The following is an 18,374-nucleotide window of genomic DNA, read 5'->3' on the forward strand; positions in this document are numbered from 1 at the left end:
TCAAAGCCAGAAATCTAGCTTGTCTCGTATCAAAAATCACAACCTAAAAGGTGCAAAAGAATTTGATTTTCGTTCTCAGCTGAAGGTCACCTCGCTAGGCTTGAGAGCTGAACTGTTCCACACAGGGTACCTCTTTAGCATTTTTATTGATAATAGCTAGAGGGGATAACATCCAAATGACATAAATTCAAGTCAAAAAAGGCAACATGATTGTGATACAGCGAAGAAGGGTCAAGCAATAAGACACTTCCTGGACCCTCATAGAAATACCCACCCTCCAGAGCTGTGACTGGTTCTCATGTTTCTAGAAGACTCTCCCCTTATTACCTGTGTATCTAGATAAAGCTTCAAGCATTAAAAGGCACCTTGGAAATCAGCTCAAATCACCACAGTTCTCTCGGGTAGAGATACTAGACCTGCATTTTACATGTCGATACGTTGAATATCTACGCTAAGCAATGGTACTTCCTTTCTTCCCTCATTCAGTTTCTTTGCAGGGTTCATTTTTCTGAATCAACCACACTTCATTATTTCTATCAAGCAACTTGAAAGGACTGTTGTAGCCTGCGGTATAGTAAACCTTTTCATTGAAAACTTTTCCTTCTTCCCTCAACATGCTTGCTAATGTCAAAAGTTGTTCTTGATTCTTTTGAGCACTAGAGAATCCATCGAAAGACCTGCGAAGGAGAAAGCAAATAACCATGAATGAGTCTCATGCTGACATAAAGGTCAGTCTGAAGAGGCAAGCAGAAGCTGGTACTATTAAGTGCTGCTCCCAAGCTCCCCCCCGCCCCCTCCCCCGCCACCCCCCAGCATTCTCCTCTGGTGTCCATTCTCGAAGTGGCCTCACTGAGGAGACCCCGGAGGAGGCACGTGTCCCATCTGCTGGCAGGCAGATTTGGCACTTTCACCATTTCGTGCTCTAACTCTTGCTTTTCAGACTAAGGAGCGTACAGGTGACCTGGGAAACTTGCTAAAATGCTGATTCAGGAAGTCTGGGGTGGGGCCCGGGCAACCGTGTTCCTAACAAGCTCCCAATAATGCTGATGCTGCTGGTCAGTGGTGACAATGAAAGCCCCTTAGAAGATTCCTTTTCAGACTTTCAGTTTGCTGTGGAATATTTCCCCTTTCTTCCTCTCCTGGGGAAAAGGGTAGGCTCTACATTACAGATGAGTATGATACAGTTTCGAATGTAAGAATTTATAGAGGAACATTTAGGCAGCTCTTTATATCTAGCCCGAGAAGAGATTTAACAGACAGGATCAATATGCTTGGGAACACTGAGGATACGACTGACCCAGGAGTAAGGGATAGCCTCTGAGTTGGGTCTGGAATGGATAGAGTTGGCTGGAATGGATGGTCTTGCTGGGTAGAAAAAGGGAAAATGGAGAAGGATAAGAAAATGAACAGAAGTTCAAAAACACAAAGCATGTTCATAGTGAGCCACAAAATGAGCTCTGAAAGGTGAGTCCGAGCCAGAAAGAAGAGACTTGTATGTCATCCCAAGGCCTTCGGAGATTATTTGAAGGATGGTGAGCAGAAGAGTAACTTGATAGGATCTGGGAAAGACAGATGGAAAATAGACTGGAGGGAAGGAGCCAGTTAGGCGGTTGCTATGGGGATGGGGAAGAAAAGACAGGCAGAAGATTTAAATAAAAAGTGGGGAAAGAGAATAAAAGTTTAAGTATAGATTTTAAAGTATACAAACAAAAATGTCCTGAGGTTAAATTATGATGGTACATAGACCTAGCTGAGTTGCCGACATGTAAACACGATGAATTCGATTCTGAAGGTTAAGAATGGGAAACACAGAAAATAAAACATATTCCCATTATGCCTTCTGTAGCATAGGTTTTATTATCAATGTGCCAATGGAACGATTGGTCCTACCATTCTTCAGCTAAGATGTAAGCTCTCAAGGGTACAAACCATGTCTATTTCATTCAACAACGTTCATCAGACGCCCAGTATCTTTCAAATCCTCACTGAATGGTGTAGGAATCGATGTATGTACATGTACATGAAATAAAACACTGAAGATAAATTGATAACACGGTTCTAATTTTCAGAATGTTGACTGATAATTATAACTCTGAACCACGTGTTGAGAAATATTTTGCTTCCTACATTTAATATTTCCTTAACCAAGAGCCAACTTTTAGTATGCTCTGCCGAAAGGGAACGGACTTTCGGATCCCATTTCTTTCTTGAAGTCAAGTTTTGAGCCCCCTAGTTAGAAATCATCTTTTGTTTTCTGAAGACACATTGTTCTACAGTGATCCATCCACAGCTTTACTCAGTACACAAACATCTGATTCCCTTCCCACGCACCTGCCCTTGCCAGGAGCTGCAGGGTATAAACATGTACCATGCTGCTGTGTTCTTGAGAAAGTTACAGTCTGTACATAGATCATTATAACTGAGAATAATAGGAGAACAGAGTGGCTGGCTGACGGGAGAAACTGAGGAAGGCATCACAGATGAGGTACTATTTGATACAAGTCCTGAAGGGGAAAAGTGGATGTTCCAGGAAGAGGGGAAAGAGGAAGCTAGAGCTAGTAGGAAGACGATGTGTCTGTTTTAAGTATTTAACAGACATCAACTGATGTAATCGTCATGGCAACCCTATGAGACAGGTAGGCACTGTGACTATACACATCTTACAAAAGAAGAGCTTTAGGCAAAGAACATGTGAGTAAACCTGCCTGAGGTCACAGGTAAAGAGATGTGGCAGATCCCGGCCACGGCAATCAGACAACAAAAAGAAATTAAAATATATGCAAACTGGCAGGGAAGAAGTAAAACTTTCACTCTTTGCAGATGACAGGATACTATAGATAGAAAACCCGAAAGACTCCACCAAAACACTGCTAGAACGGATATAGGAATTCAGCAAAGTCGCAGGATATACAATCGACGTACAGAAATCAGTTGCATTTCTACACACCAATAATGAAGCAGAAGAAAGAGAAATTAAGGAATCAATCCCATTTACAACTGTGCCCGAAACAATACGATACCTAGGAATAAACCTAACCAAAGATATGAAAGACCTGTACTCTGAAAACTAAAAAATACCGATGAAAGAAACAGAGAAGACACAAAGAAATTGAAAGACATTCCATGCTCATGGACCGGAAGAAGAAATATTGTTAAAATGTCAATACTACCCAAAGCAATCTACACATGCGATGCAATCTCTATCAAAGTACCAACGACATCTGTCGCAGAGCTGGATCAAACAATCCTAAAATTTGTATGGAACCACAAAAGACCCTGAATAGCCACAGCGACCTTGAAAAAGAAAAAGCAAAGCTGGAGGCATCACAATTCCAGACTTCATGTTATATTACAAAGCCGTAGTGATCAAAACAGTATGGTACTGGCACAAAAACAGACACATAGATCAGCGGAACAGAATAAAAAACCCAGAAAGGAACTCACATTTATATGGTTAATTAATCTTTGACAAAGAAGGAACAAATATCTAATGGAATATTGGACTGTGTCTTCAACAAATGGTGTTGGAAAACTGGACAGCAACATGCAAAAGAATGAAACTGGACCACTCTGTTTCACCATGCACAAAAATAAATTCAGAGTGGGTTAAAGACCTAAATGTGAGACCTGAGGCCATAAAATCCTAGAAGAGAACACAGGCAGTCACTTCTTTGACATCACCTACAGCAACTTCTTTCTAGGTATGTCTCCTACGGCAAGGGAAATAAAAGCAAAAACAAGCTATAGGGGTTATGTCAAAATAAAAAACTTCTGCACAGCGAAGGAAACAATCAACAAAACTAAGAGGCAACCTATGGAATGGGAGAAGATATTTTCATATAAGATACCTGATAAAGGGTTAGTATCCAAATTATATAAAGCACTGATAAAACCCAACACCCCCAAAACTAAACAATCCAATTAAAAAATGGGCAGAAAACATGCACAGAGCCCCACATCAGGCTCTTCACTGACAGCATGGAGCCTGCTTGGATTCTCTCTCCTCCTCTCTCTGCCCCTCCCCAAATCACGTGGTCTCTCTCTTGCTCTCTCTCAAAATAAGTAAATAAACATTAAAAAAAAAAAAAGAAAACACCAATAGACATTTCTCCAAAAAAGATATACAGATGGCCAATAGACAACATGAAAAGATGCTCAACATCACTTAGCAGGGAAATGCAAATCAAAACTACAATGAGATATCACTTCACACCTGTCAGAATGGCTAAAATCAACAACACAAGAAACAACGGGTGTTGGCAAGGATGTGGAGAAAGGGGGACCCTCTTGCACTGCTGGTGGGAATGCAAACTGGTTCAGCCACTCTGGAAAACAGTATGGAGGTCCCTCAAAAAGTTAAAAAAGAACTACCCTACGATCCAACAACTGCACTACTAGGTATTTATTTACCCAAAGAATACAAAAATACTAGTTTGAAGGGATACATGCACCCTGATGTTTATAGCAGCATTATCTACAACAGCCAAAGCATGGAAACAGCCCAGCGTCCAGTGGCCATCAATTGGTGAATGGATAAAGAAGACGTGGTATATACATAATATGTGGTGTATACACACACACACACACACACACACACACACACACATATATATATAATGGAATATTACTCAGGCATAAAAAAGAATGAAATCTTGCCATTTGCAACAACATGGATGGAGCTAGAGAATATAATGCTAAATGAAATAAGCCAGAGAAAAACAAATACCATATGATTTCACTTATATGTAGAATTTAAGAAACAAAACATATGAGCAAAGGCACACACACACACACAAAAACCCAACAAGAAGCAAACCAAAAAACAAACTCTTACCAATAGAGAACAAACTGATGGTTTGGAGGTGGGTGGGGGATGGGTTAAATAGGTGACTGGGACTAAGAAGGGCACTTGCTATGATGAGCACGGGGTCAAGTGTAGAAGTGCTGAATCACTGTATCATACACCTGAAACTAACATTACACTGTACGTTAACTAACTGGAACTTAAATCAGAACTTAAAAAGACAGAGAGAGAGAGATGGAAGAAATGGCCTGCTCAGTGAAGGGCGGGAAGGTCAGGGGAACATAACCAGCGGGGAGACAGGGTTGGGTCACGTGATAAAAGACATCGTGAACAATCCGAACTTCACCCTGAAGCAAGTAGAAAGCCACAGAGATTTTTAGTGAAGTCCCAGGTTGGGGTTTCTTGCTTTGCTGCTGCTGGAGTAAGGAAGATCAAGGACTCCAGTGTGGAGCGGGACAGGAAGAGAACGGCGGGCAGGTTGCTCCCAACAGCCGGGAGGCTGCTGAGGCGGAACACACGAGATCTGAGATGAATAAACATCCGAGCGTCTGCGGGGGATCAGGCACTGTGCCGAGCACTAGGGTACACGAAGATGACTTGGGTGTGGTTCCCGTAGGATGAGGTCCTGAGGAAGTCCCAGGGATGGAGAGAAGGGAACAGAATCAGGGATCCTTTCCAAGGAGAATGGACCAGATCTGGCAATCAGTTGTCAGGGAAGAGCGCGCTGCTGGTGGCCGTGGAGACCTCTGCTGGGGAGGCTGTCTGGCTGATGAGGCCCTTTTCTTTTCTTTTCTTTTTTTTTTTTTTTATAGCTCTTTGACTGTTTATTTTATTTTATTTTATTTTTTCAATATATGAAATTTATTGTCAAATGAGGCCCTTTTCTGAGACAGCCACTAGAAGATCACTGCCCCTATAAACTGGCAATTGGGGGAAGGCTCATTTTTAGAGCTGTTGAGTGTAATCCCCACACCCTTCACATGGAAATGTCCAACAAGTAGAGAAATCAGGGCTAGAGACAATAGGAGAGTCACAGGACACAGGGAGTTAGAGCTTTGTAAACAGATCACCCAGAGTAAGTCTGTTCTGACATGAGGGTCAATGTGGAGCATTCTTGGGTGAGAGAGAGGAACAGGGTGAGAGAGAGGGACAGGTGAGAGAGAGGGACAGGTGAGAGAGAGGGACAGGTGAGAGAGAGGAACAGGACGAGACGAATGGCCAGAGAGTGACGTTCTCAGACTTAACAGGCTGTGTAAGTATCCAGAGAATAGATTAGTCAATATACAAAGTCAATATACGATACACAAAGGCTTCAGGGGTCACATGGGCAAGGACTGCCATCATGTGGCAAATGTAGGGCACTGCCAAGGGTGGCAAGGAGATGGTGCAGTCTCTTCCAGACGGTGGTGTTCTGAGGAGTACATGGGAAACAGACAGAGAAACAGATGCTTTTAGCAGGTTGGTGGTGACAAGAGGGACAGAACGGAATAAAGGGACTCCCATATGAGACTGTTATCACATTCCGTGTGTGCTTTTAAATTTCAACAGAGAGAATTGAAGGAATGCATCAAACAGGTACCGCAAGTCTGAAACGGTACATAGGAACCACTCAACTAACAGAGGCAGTAACTGCAGGAAGCGGGTACCATCCCTTGGGCCGGAGAATGCAGGGAAGAGTCTGGGGCTCTCAGAACCTCGAAGCCGGGAGGAGGGGTACCGTGCACCATGTGTTAGGATTTTCGTACAGGTTTACCTCGATGGCAGGTAAGGGCAGTCTTGTGCTTTGAGAATGATGTGCATCGCGTCTTATTTGCGGAAGGTCTGTGACACAGACTCTTTTTTTTTTTTTTTTTTTAATTTTTTTTTTCAACGTTTATTTATTTTTTTTTGGGGGGGGACAGAGAGAGACAGAGCATGAACGGGGGAGGGGCAGAGAGAGAGGGAGACACAGAATCGGAAACAGGCTCCAGGCTCCGAGCCATCAGCCCAGAGCCTGACGCGGGGCTCGAACTCACGGACCGCGAGATCGTGGCCTGGCTGAAGTCGGACGCTTAACCGACTGCGCCACCCAGGCGCCCCGACACAGACTCTTCATGACACGAAGTGATTATACCTTGCAAGAGACCCTTAGTAACATATAAAACTAACCCGGCAGGAAAACACCACAAAATGCATCAGACCTCTTTTTTGTGCAAGGGCGAAAAGCCTACTGAAATTGCATAGGAGCTAAACTGAGTGCAGGCAAGGAAAACTGGCAGTCCGCAGGGCTCGAAATTATCTACCACTTACCGGACGAACACGGTCATTTCTGCTCTGTCTTCAATGAAGACATCTGACTCTGAAGGCCTGGGCGGATCAGGTTGCTGTTCAGAGGGGATGTACAGGGAAACGGTAATGGTAGACTCACTAAAAGGGCCTGAACCGGGCTCCACGTAGCTTGTCACTGGAGCGGTCATCTTTATTTTCATCTCTGGGCCATAAAATAATGAGTTTAAATACCATGAAAGGACCGTGAAAGCAGATTTAGTATCTGCATGGCTACTTCTAAAGACTGAATCTATTAATTTCTTTGATCTGAGTTTCCTGACTTACCTTATGCTACCGACATAAAATTTACCTTTAAGATAATTTGCATCTTTAAAAAATAAGGGCAAGGGGCGCCTGCGTGGCTCAGTCGGTTAAGTGTCAAACTCCTGAGTTCAGCTCAGGTCATGACCTCACAGTTTGTGAGTTTGAGCCCATGTCAGGCTCTGCACTATGTGCAGTCTGGGATTCTCTCTCTCTCTCCCTCTGTCTCTCTCTGCCCCTCCCCCACTCATGCTCACTCATGCACTCTCTCTCAAAATAATAATAATAAAAAAGGGAAAATGATTCAATTATCCACTGGCCACATTAAGCACTTTCTGTACGATTAATATTTTTGGTTAATACATTCTAGTTTTAGGGATAGAAAGGAAAATTAGAGATCATAGAGTCCAGTCTATTCGTCACGTTTTACAATTCAGAAACTGAGATCCCGTAGACTAGGTGAACTGGTAAAATATAAATAGCACCAGAGCCAGAACCAGATGTCTGGAGACCCTGGATCTTGTGTTCTTTGTACCTACCTACCTCCTGATGACTCTTACCATAGCAGTCACCAAATTATCTCGAAGCATTCGCCATGAAAAGGACTTAACACTAGCTACACAGAGGCCCAGTTCATCCGGCAGAAACAGACAAGAACAGAGGCTGAAAAGCACTACCCAGTACTACCCTCCTCTAGACTCTGCTAAGGGCCCCGAGCAGAGTCCCTGTCTTCACACTTTAAGTCTTTCATGATCTCATTATTTTTCTATTCTAAAGTATATTTCTTTAGTAAGCTAAAACGCAAGAATAAGCCTGGGCACTCAGCCACTATATATATAATTTATATGGTAAACTGTCTTCACCTTTCTCATTTTTGCCTTGAATGTAGCTGTTCAGCTTCGTAAAACCAGTTTGGATGGCTGAATCCCAGTCCATAGACTCAACGGAAGTGCTGACCCATTTGGCTGGTCCATAATGTCGGATCTCGTAACTTCCGGGCTAAAATAGAACAGAGGAAACTTGGGAAGCAATTCTAAAAAGGCAGGACGTGAGAGGCAACAGAACAGGTGACTTGGTCTCGGGTCCACCAGGATTGCCCTTGATCTCAGGACCTGCGCCCCGCTGGGATGGGCGTCTGGTTCTGGTTCCTTAGAACCGGGCAGGGCCCCTCCCCTGAGGCTCCCATCCTTGGATTTGAGCCGCTGGAGGCCTCGGCCCCACACGCAGGGGTGGGGGAGTCGGTCGGCTCTATTCTCGTTGAGACCCAGCATCTGTTACGTCCCCGGGGCCGGGAGGGTCCCACTGCGGCTAATTCGTTTTTCTTTTTTAACCTCAAGAGAAGTGAAGATGTAGCCACAGATTACGGCTAACCGACCGAATTTCCCCATCTGGGCAGCATTTCCCCATCTGGGGGCCCAGACGACTTCAAAAATTGTACTTTTTACTTAAATCTGTGGGACCCGCCGGCCCCACCGCAAATCAGCCGGCGCGCTCTGGCCCGCACCCTCCGCGCCCGTGGGAGGCGCCTACCTGGGGGCCCGCGTCCTCCGGGGCCGTCCAGCCCGGCGTCTCCACGGCCTGGGCCGCCGCGCGCTCGGCTGTCGCGGGGTCCGGCTCCAGCACCTCGGCCATGGGCGGCGCCGACGCTCCGGGGAGACAGGCTGGCGAGCGGGGCCAGGAAGGGGCCGCGCCTGGGCCGCTCCGGGCCGCCCCGCTGCGTGTGCGCGCCGCGCCCGCCTGCCCCGGCCCCCGAGTCCCCGCCCCCGCGCTGCCCCGCGCCCCGGTCACCGCGTCGACGCGCGTCCCTCCTCCCCTGGGTGCCGGGGACCCGCGTCCGCGGGAGCCGCCCCGGCCTGGGCCGGGAGGGGGCGCTGCGTCCGCGGGAGCCCGGATTCCCACCCGAGCTGCTCCCGCCGGGGCCGCGCCCCCCTTGTCGGATTCCCTCCGCAGGGGTGAGGGCCGGGGGCCGGATTGCAGGGTCCGCTTAGGCCCGGCTTCCTTTCGGACTCCCTCCCTCGCCCTTGCTTTTTAAATTAACAGGCGCGCCAAGGTGTCCTCTGTGGGAGCGGGGCGGTGGAGGACAAAGCAACTGGCTTTCGCGGTTTCTGGTGTAACCGGTTCGGGAAGGTCTCCGCGGCTCCACCCGCGCTGGGAGCCGGTTCTGCAGACCTGGCTGCTCCCGGGGAGCGGCGGGAGCGCCGGCCAGCACCCTAGGTGCGCTCCGCGAAGGCGGGAGGGAGCCTGCCCTCCCAGGGCGACGGTGGGCCGGCGCCTGCCGGCTCCAACCTCGCCTGTGTCTGCTGGCACCCCGTGGGCCCAGGGCTCCATGCGCCAGTTGGAAAGGGGCCCGGCCAGGGGCGTGAGGCCCTACTCACACCTAGACGGTGTCCAAGGTGCCAGACAGCCATCAGGGTCCCTCGCAGGAGGAGGCAGATGGCGCCCCAGTCGTGCCTGGAGACGATCTTCAAGTGTCCTTGTTTACTGACCTTTCCTTGAAATGACCCCCAAACCTCTAAGTCGTTCCAACTAGAACTTTCAGGCTGGGGAGAGGGAGGTGAAAGGGGCACAGAGAAATGGGGGGGGGGGTACAGCCACAGGACTCTAGTGCCTTTAAAACAAACGTTTTGTTAGATTCATTCTTTATTTTTTTCTAAGAGATTTATTGAGATGGAAATCACATACCATAAAATCCACCCGTTTAATGCGTACCATTCAGTGGTTTTTAGTATATTTACAGTTATGCAACCATCACTACAATCAACCTGAGCATTGTTATCACCTCTCCCCATCCCCCAAACCCCAAATTCTTTAGCTGTCACTCCCCAGTGCCCCATCCCCAGCCCTAGGCAACTACTAATCTGTCCTCTGTCTCTGTAGGTTTGCCTTTTCTGGCCTTTCAAATAAACGAAATAGTGCTTCGTCTTAATCTTTGAGGCTGCCGTAACAAAACACCACAGACTGGTGGCTTATAAACAACAGAAACTTCTTTCTCACTGTTCTGGAGGCTGGAAGTCACAGATCAGGACGCCAGAGAGTTACCTGAGGCCCTTCTGGTGGCAGACTGCTGCTGGTGTCCTCACAAGGTGGAAGGAGCAAGGCAGCTTTCTCTGGCCTCTTTTATAAGGACACTAACCCCGTTCATGAAGGGGTCTGCCCTCCTGACCTAATCACCTCCCAAAGGCCCCACCTCCTAATACCATCACACTGAGCATTTGGTTTTCAAAATGTGAGTTTCAGGGAGATGCAAACCTACAGACCATAGCAGACTGCACGTGGTCCTTTATGACGGGCTTGTCTCACTCGGCAAAATATTTCAAGTTTCATCCATTTGTGTTGTAGCATGTTTCAGTACTGCATTCCTTTTTGGGGCTGACAAATATTCCACTGGAAAATATTTTTCATCGGTGGATGGGCATTTGAATCGTTGCAAACCACCCTCCTCTAGACTCTGCTAAAGGCCCTGAGCAGAGTCCCTGTCTTTACACATTAAGTCTTTCATGATCTCATTCTTTTTCTCTTCCAAAGCATATTTCTTTAATAAGCTAAAAACGCAAGAGTAAGCCAGCCCCTGGCAATCACTAAGTTACTTTCTATCTCCGTGGCTCTGCCTATTGTGGGCATTTCCCATAAGCGGAGTAGAATGTGTGTTTTGTGGCTGACTTCTTTCTCTTAGTGTAATGTTTTCAAGAGTCATCCATGTTGTAGCATGTGCTAGTATTTCGTTCTTTTTTATTGTCGGATAATATCCCATTGTACGGTTCTGCTTGCAAAGCAATTGATGTTCTCTTTTTTCTTTTCTCCCTCCCTGCCCTAACAAGTGTGCAGTGGCCTGTGGATAACATCAAATATGTTATTATGCCGGCCTAAGTTTGAATTATTTAGTGAAGGCTAAATAATGAGTTTTGACTGTTTCTTAAAAAACAGCCCGTTGTTGGGGCGCCTGGGTGGCACAGTCGGTTAAGCGTCCGACTTCAGCCAGGTCACGATCTCGCGGTCCGTGAGTTCGAGCCCCGCGTCAGGCTCTGGGCTGATGGCTCAGAGCCTGGAGCCTGTTTCTGATTCTGTGTCTTCCTCTCTCTCTGCCCCTCCCCCGTTCATGCTCTGTCTCTCTCTGTCCCAAAAATAAATAAACGTTGAAAAAAACAAAACAAACAGCCCGTTGCTTTTAACCTATATAACTTGTGATCCACTGCGTAGGTGACTTTGCAAAGTCGGGAATACAATTTCGCTTTGCAGAAATTTTTGAGAGAAAAAGGAAATAGTTTACATTGTTGTTTAAGAAATCTGTTGTTCTTCTCCTCTGCAGAGTACCTTTTACAGTTCTCAATGCCTTTTCTAAGGGGGGAGCCTTTTATTTATAGAAAAACAGATGTTCATTTAATTTGGAGACATTCATTTAATAGGGTGTGGAAGGTACAATTAATGAAGGTAACAGCAGGTGACTCTGCTGAGTTATTTATAGTTATAAGGTGATAATTAGTCGTGTCAAAGAACAGAAGGAGGGAAAGAAAAGGATTTATTTCCAAATAATAGGATTTCAATTAGAACGAATTTAATGACATTCAGAAGGCTCCAGTTTTATACCCATATGTCAGAATAAGCCAGCTAGTTTTCTTCTTGATTAATTATGGTAAAATTGTTCTATTAGCTCATACATAAAGATCTCATTTTTAAGCAATCGTGACACCCAGTGTGGGGCTCGAACTCGCAACCCCAAGATCAAGAGTCGCATGCTCCATCGACTGAGTCAGCAGGGCGCTCCTATTAGCTCTTATTTAATCAATGTTGGTATGACACTGTGAAGGAGATGTTCTAGTTAAGCTTTGGGGCACAGGTGGCGCCCCGTGGCTCGGTTCTACCAGCAGGTGTCTCCCTTCACCCCAGCACACGGGGAGAGAGCCCTGCGGAGCCTTGCAGCATAATCACAGCCAATTCTCATTACCGGCAGCAGCTTTGTTCTATAACGTCATCACGAACATTGAATTACTGAATACTAAACTCTTGCTTCTAGAGGAAATACAGAGTTAGGTTCCTGTGAGCCTGTGGTCCCTTGTCTTCTAGGTGTTCTTGTATAAAGATATCTTATTTAATAGAGATTGTTGATTCATTAACACTGAACTCACAACCAACAACACTGGAACTCATGCTTGAATGAAGCTTGTATAACACGCATACTGCCTCCAAAAGGCACATCCCAGCTTTCCTGCACGGAGACACAGGAGACGGCACTTCAGCACTGTGTTTGGGGCCATTTTAAGCAACAAAATCCACAAGAAGCACAAAACTGTGAAAAACATAGCACTACCCAGCCTGCAGAAAGGACACTTGTTTACTGCGTGAGAGCTGAAACCAGAAGGCTGAGCTCCGCCCAGTTGGGCCTCAGCTGGGAGCGTGTGCATCCAGCGCTCCCAACTTCTCACTCCTCTCCTCTCCACGTGCAGATGCCCACTAGTGACCAAGAAAGTGCTGTGAGTATTGATTTGGGATTACAAATACATACCAACAAGTGGGTGACTGCAGATACAGAATCTGTGAATCGTGAAGATCAACTAAAGGCTTCCTGCAGTAAGTTACACGAGTGACTTCCATTCATATTTCACTGATGGAAGCAAACCATAGGGCCTTGATGAACCTCAAGGAGGTGGGAAAGGACAATCCCACTGTGTTCTCAAGGAACTCAAATAGTTGAGAGAAGCACTGATGTTCATTATTGGTATCATTGGGTCATTCACTGATTGTTCCATACTTGGGGCAGATTTCACTCCCAAAAGAAGTTGCAATATCATCTCCTATCCAACATGCCGTTCTTATCATGTGACTTTGATGCCTCCCCACTCCCACCCCCCACCCCCCCACCAAGAGATGGAGGTCTTGTGCTTCCTTTTCTTGAGACAAGACAGGTTTGTGAGTACAGTAGAAGTAACACTATGTGACTTCTGAGGCTAGATCATGAAGGACTTCCACCTGATTCTTTCTTTGGGCCAGTTTCTCTTGTAATTCAACAACCAGGCTGAAGGGAAGCCCAGGCAGCTCCATGAAGATCCATGCGTAGGTTCCAAGCTGCCTGGGCTGACAGCTGGCATCACCCTCAACCCCTATACATGTGGGTGACCGCGTTTTCAGCCTACGCTGCCTCCCCACCATTACCACTGCATCATCTCCAGACGTCCCTGATTTCTTCCAAGCCGAGGCCCTGGAGATCGTGGAGCAGACACAAGCCGTCCCTGCAGTACCCAGAGAATCTGTGAGCACAATTAAATGGTTGTTTTTTATGTCACTAAGTTTGGGGTGATATGTTTTCCCGGGGAATAACTGAAAGAGTACCTTCTATGTATAGTGCTGTAGTAGATGTTGGTGGGTTTTAGTGATGAGTAAAATTTGGTCCTAGTCTTCACATATTTGATGGTCCGGTCACTGTTTGTGCTGGGGCTACTCTTACACCCATAATGTAATTAAATATTTGGTCTTTTTGTAGTAATCATTATCTGAAATATGGTACCTGTAAAATGTGTAGCAACTTGCTAGTCTAACAGGAAATGTAACCTTTCCATTAGTCGGGCTTCTCCTTTAGTTTTGGTGAGAATTATCATACTCCTCCATTATTTAGACACAAAACAACCCATGAAACCCCTTTTACACTAAGCACTTTGCTCAGTCCCTGACATATAATTGCTTGATAAATGTTGGATGAATGCCAGCCAGAATGTGTATCAGACGCATAGATAGTGCTTGAATGTGTTTAGGAGCACCTGTGAATCACCTTTCTAATGGGCCACAGAAAATGAAGAGACATTTTTTTTTTCGAACGTGGGGTCAAGGGTAAGAAGGCTCAGGTCTAAAGCTGAGAATGTCTTTAAAAATTAAAACATCAATTCTGATCAATAGGAGGCCTGATATAATTTCTGAGACTGTGATGAGTGGCTATTAAAAAAAGGAAGGGGCATATCCATACTGATTTTTTAAGAGGATCATGCTTTGAAGTGAAAAGAGATAGCCAACTATGCCACAGCTAGGTAGCTGCATAACTCACATTCTCAAAAAGCTCTTGAAAAGAAAGTAAATCCTTGATGTAGTTAAGAGGAAATATTTTTAATAGATCATTTGATTAAGGGCCATTTTTTAAAAACTAAGGGCAGTTAAGATGTTCCCTTAAACTCTTATCTACGGGGCTTTTGCAGTTGCCATACATTATTACATTACTTCCTGACTAGGAAAAATGAAAGAATTGGGAGGAGGTGGACTTGATTCCCTACTGACTTTTTTTAGAGGAGAGGTGCCCAGTGTTTCAGTGCTCCCCGTTCTGAGAAGAGGAGCTGCTCAGCCCCAGTCTCGAACATACACCTATGAATCAGTCGGTTCTCGGCCTGTTCTTGGGTCCTGCATAATGGTCTTCCCCGGTAGTGCCTCCTGAGTTTGCTTGGACCTGCATGTTCAGAATGAGTTCCAGGCATGGGAGAGGTCAGTGGCAGATTGACTTGGCTCCGTGATGGAGGAAAAGTTTAGCAGCAATGCCTGGGACATCTCGTCTCCTAGATCAGTGCTTCTCAAGCTGTCTGTGATGAAGCATCTTCTCGCCTTAAAAAATAAAATTCTAATTCCTCATAAACCACTATGTGATTCTACTGCACAAGACTATGTGCTGCTCACCATGTGGTTCTTAACCCATGAGTTCAACAATAATTTAATTGGTCTGTACCATGCTCAGTGAGATGAGTCTACTGATAAAGTGCATGGATTTTGTAAAAATGTTGAGTTCCTATGGCATTTCTAGACACTTCCTGTCAATTTCTCTATCTTATCTCAGACTGGTAACACATAGTTTATGAGCCAGCACCATTTCATGGATCATGCCTTGAAGAATACTGATTTAGATGACCTTCCCAGTCTCCTGGTGCTTTCTGTCTTGGAAGGTTATTATTGATTCAATTTCTTTAATGGATGTAGGCTTATGCAAGTTGTCTATTTCTTTTTGTATGAGTTTTGACAGATTATATCTTTTAAGGAATTGGTTCATTGCTTCTAGGTTATCAAATTTATGGACGTGGAGTTGTTTATAATATTCCTTTTGTATCATTTTTTCTTTAAAAAAAAGAAATAAAAGAATATAGAATCTATAGATTCTATAGTGATGTCCCTTCTTTTATTTCTTTTTTTTTAAATTAATTAATTAATTAATTTTGAGAGAGAGAGAGAGAGCATGTGCACAAGCAGGGGAGGGGCAGAGAGAGAGGAGAGAGAGAATCTCAGTGCAGAGCCTGACATGTGGCTTGAACTCCCTAACTGTGAGGTCATGATCTGAGCCCAAACCAAGAGTCGTTTGCTTAACCGACTGAGCCACCCAGCTGCCCCTCTTTTATTTCTGATATCAGTATTTGTATTTTCTCTTTTTTTCTTAGTTGGCCTGGCTATGACCTTATCAATTTTATTTATCTTCAAAGAGCCAGCTTTTGGTTCTCTTGATTTCCTCTGTTGATTTCCTGTTTTCATTTTCATTGATTTCACCTCTTAATTATTATTATTTCTTTTATTATTTCTGCTTACTTTGGATTTAGTTCACTTTTCCTTTTCTAGTTTTGTAATGTGAAAGCTTAAATTATTGATCTGAGATCTTTCTTCTTTTCTAAAATGTGCATTAAACACTGTAAAATTCCGTCTAAGCACGGCTTTTCCTGTATCTACAAATTTCGATAAGTTGTATTTTTTTTCTTACTGATTTTCCACCTGCTAGATCTGTTTCTGACAGAGAGGTATCTCCACCTATAATCCCGGATTCATCAATTTCCCTGGCAGTTCTCTCAGTTGTTTTTAAAACTTTTTTTTTTATGTTTCTTTATTTTTGAGAGAGAGAGAGAGAAAGAGAGAGAGAGAGCATGAACAGGGGAGGGGCAGAGAGAGAGGGAGACACAGAATCGGAAGCAGGCTCCAGGCTCCAAACCCCAAGCTGTCAGCCCAGAGCCCGACTCGGGGCTGGAACTCATGGAGATCATGACCTGAGCCGGAGTCAGACACCCAACTGACTGAGCCACCCAGGCGCCCCTCTCTCAGTTTTTACCTCAAGTGTTTTGACACTCTGCTGTTAGGTGTATGAGCATTAAACATTACTATGTCTCCTTGTAGAACTGACCCCGTTAATGTTATGTGATGCTACTCATCCCTGATAACTTTTCTTTTTTTTTTTAATTTTTTTTTTTTCAACGTTTATTTATTTTTGGGACAGAGAGAGACAGAGCATGAACGGGGGAGGGGCAGAGAGAGAGGGAGACACAGAATCAGAAACAGGCTCCAGGCTCTGAGCCATCAGCCCAGAGCCTGACGCGGGGCTCGAACTCACGGACCGCGAGATCGTGACCTGGCTGAAGTCGGACGCTTAACCGACTGCGCCACCCAGGCGCCCCAGCCCTGATAACTTTTCTTGCTCTGAAATCTGCAATTAATATAGCTACCCCTGCTTTCTTTTGATTAGTGGCAGCATAGTATATCTTTCTCCAACCTTTTATTTTTAGTGATATGTGTCTTTATATTTATAGTGGTTTCTTGTCGACACGATGTAGTTGAGTCTTGTTTTTAATCTACTCTGATAATATCTGTCTTTAATTGGTGTATTTAGACCACCAAAGGTTAAAGTGTTATTGATATGGTTGGATTAGCCTCTACCATATTTATTACTGTTTTCTATTCCCTGCCCTGTTCTTTGCTTCTGTTTTTGTCTTATTTTCTTGCCATTTGTGGTGCTATCTGGGCAATTTAGAGGATTCCATTTGTCTCATTTCTTAGTATGTCAATTATGCTTTTTTTTTTTTTTAACTTCCTTTACTGGTTGCCCTAGAGTTTGCAATAGACACTTATGACCAATCTAAGACAACCTTCTTTTTTTTAATGCTTAGTTGGAGAGAAAGCACATGTACATGAGTGGGGAAGGAGTGCAGAGAGGGGGAGGGGTGCAGAGAGAGAGAGAGAAGGAGAGAATCCCAAGCAGGCTCCCCATTGTCAGCACAGAGCCCGATTTGGGGCTCGAATTCATCAACTGCGGGATCATGACCTGATCCAAAATCAAGTGAGACACTCATCCAGCTAAGCCACCCAGGCTCCCCTCTAAGTCAACTTTCAAATAACACTATACTGCTTCACCAGAGGCACAGGTACCTTATAATAACAAAACATTCTTAATTTCCCTCCTGTTTCTTGCTGTCATTGAATATCATTTATATGTATGCTATAATCATCAAATACGTTATTATTATTATTTTGAACCAATTGTTACCTGTTAGATCAATTAAGAATACGAAAGGGGCACCTAGGTGACTCACTCGGTTAAGCTCTAGACTCTTGATTTCAGCTCAGGTCATGGCTCATGGGATTGAACCCTGTGAGTTGGGCCCCTGTGTTGTCAGTGAAGCCTGCTTGGGATTTTCTCTCTGCCTCTCTCTCTGCCCCTTCCCCACTTCTACTCTCTCTCTCTCTCTCTCTCTCTCTCTCTAAATAAATAGGTGAACTTAAAAAAAAAAAGAATAAGAGGGTGCCTGGATGGCTCAGTTGGTTGGGCGTCTGACCTCGACTCAGGTCATGATCTCACGGTTTGTGGGTTCGAGCCCTGCGCCGGGTTCTGTGCTGACAGCTCGGAGCCTGCAGCCTGTTTCAGATTCTGTGTCTCCCTCGCTCTCTGCCCCTCCCCCACTCATGCTCTGTCTCTGTCTCTCAATAATAAATAAATATTTAAAAAATTTTAAAAAAGAATAAGAAAAAAACGTTTACTTTACTTTCACTTATTCCTTCTCCCAACCTCTTCCTTTTTTTTTATCTGAGTTCTAACCTATATCATTTTCCTTCTCTTTGAACAACTTCTTTTGATATTTCTGGCAAGGTAGGTCTACTGGCAACATATTTCCTGTTTTTGTTTGTCTGAGAGAGTCTTTATTTATCCTTCACTTTTGAAGAAAAATAATTTCATAGGGTACAGAATTCAGGTTGGTGTTTTCTTTCTTTCCCCACCTCTCAAGCCTTG

General features: G+C 44.8%; 1 protein-coding gene across 2 annotated transcripts; it reads right to left on the minus strand.

Moving 5' to 3' along the window:
* Window positions 1-290: 290 nt before the first annotated feature.
* HEBP2 (heme binding protein 2) lies at window positions 291-9,004 on the minus strand. Of its 2 annotated transcripts, none has more exons than XM_047101247.1 (4): window positions 8,903-9,004; window positions 8,236-8,371; window positions 7,094-7,274; window positions 291-677 (listed from the first exon to the last, which is right to left on the minus strand). In XM_047101247.1, exons 1-4 carry the CDS (start codon window positions 9,002-9,004, stop codon window positions 479-481), a joined length of 618 nt encoding a protein of 205 aa, XP_046957203.1. In that variant the 3' UTR covers window positions 291-478. The 2 variants fall into 2 exon arrangements, with proteins under 2 accessions (XP_046957203.1, XP_046957204.1); XM_047101248.1 differs by having other exon boundaries at window positions 558-677; window positions 7,212-7,274.
* Between the last annotated feature and the right edge of the window lie 9,370 nt (window positions 9,005-18,374).

This window comes from Lynx rufus, unplaced genomic scaffold (genome assembly GCF_022079265.1).
Source record: "Lynx rufus isolate CCGP_SWC_20201006 ecotype Redwood Valley unplaced genomic scaffold, mLynRuf1.p SCAF_6, whole genome shotgun sequence".
NCBI lineage: Eukaryota > Metazoa > Chordata > Mammalia > Carnivora > Felidae > Lynx > Lynx rufus.

Excerpts from the sequence above, each read along its gene's own strand:
- HEBP2 (XM_047101247.1), bottom strand. The coding sequence starts at position 9,004 with ATGGCCGAGGTGCTGGAGCCGGACCCCGCGACAGCCGAGCGCGCGGCG. Across the intron at positions 8,372-8,902 it reads CGGAGGACGCGGGCCCCCAG|CCCGGAAGTTACGAGATCCG; the intron begins GTAGGCGCCTCC and ends GTTCTATTTTAG. Across the intron at positions 678-7,093 it reads GAAATGACCGTGTTCGTCCG|GTCTTTCGATGGATTCTCTA; the intron begins GTAAGTGGTAGA and ends TCTCCTTCGCAG.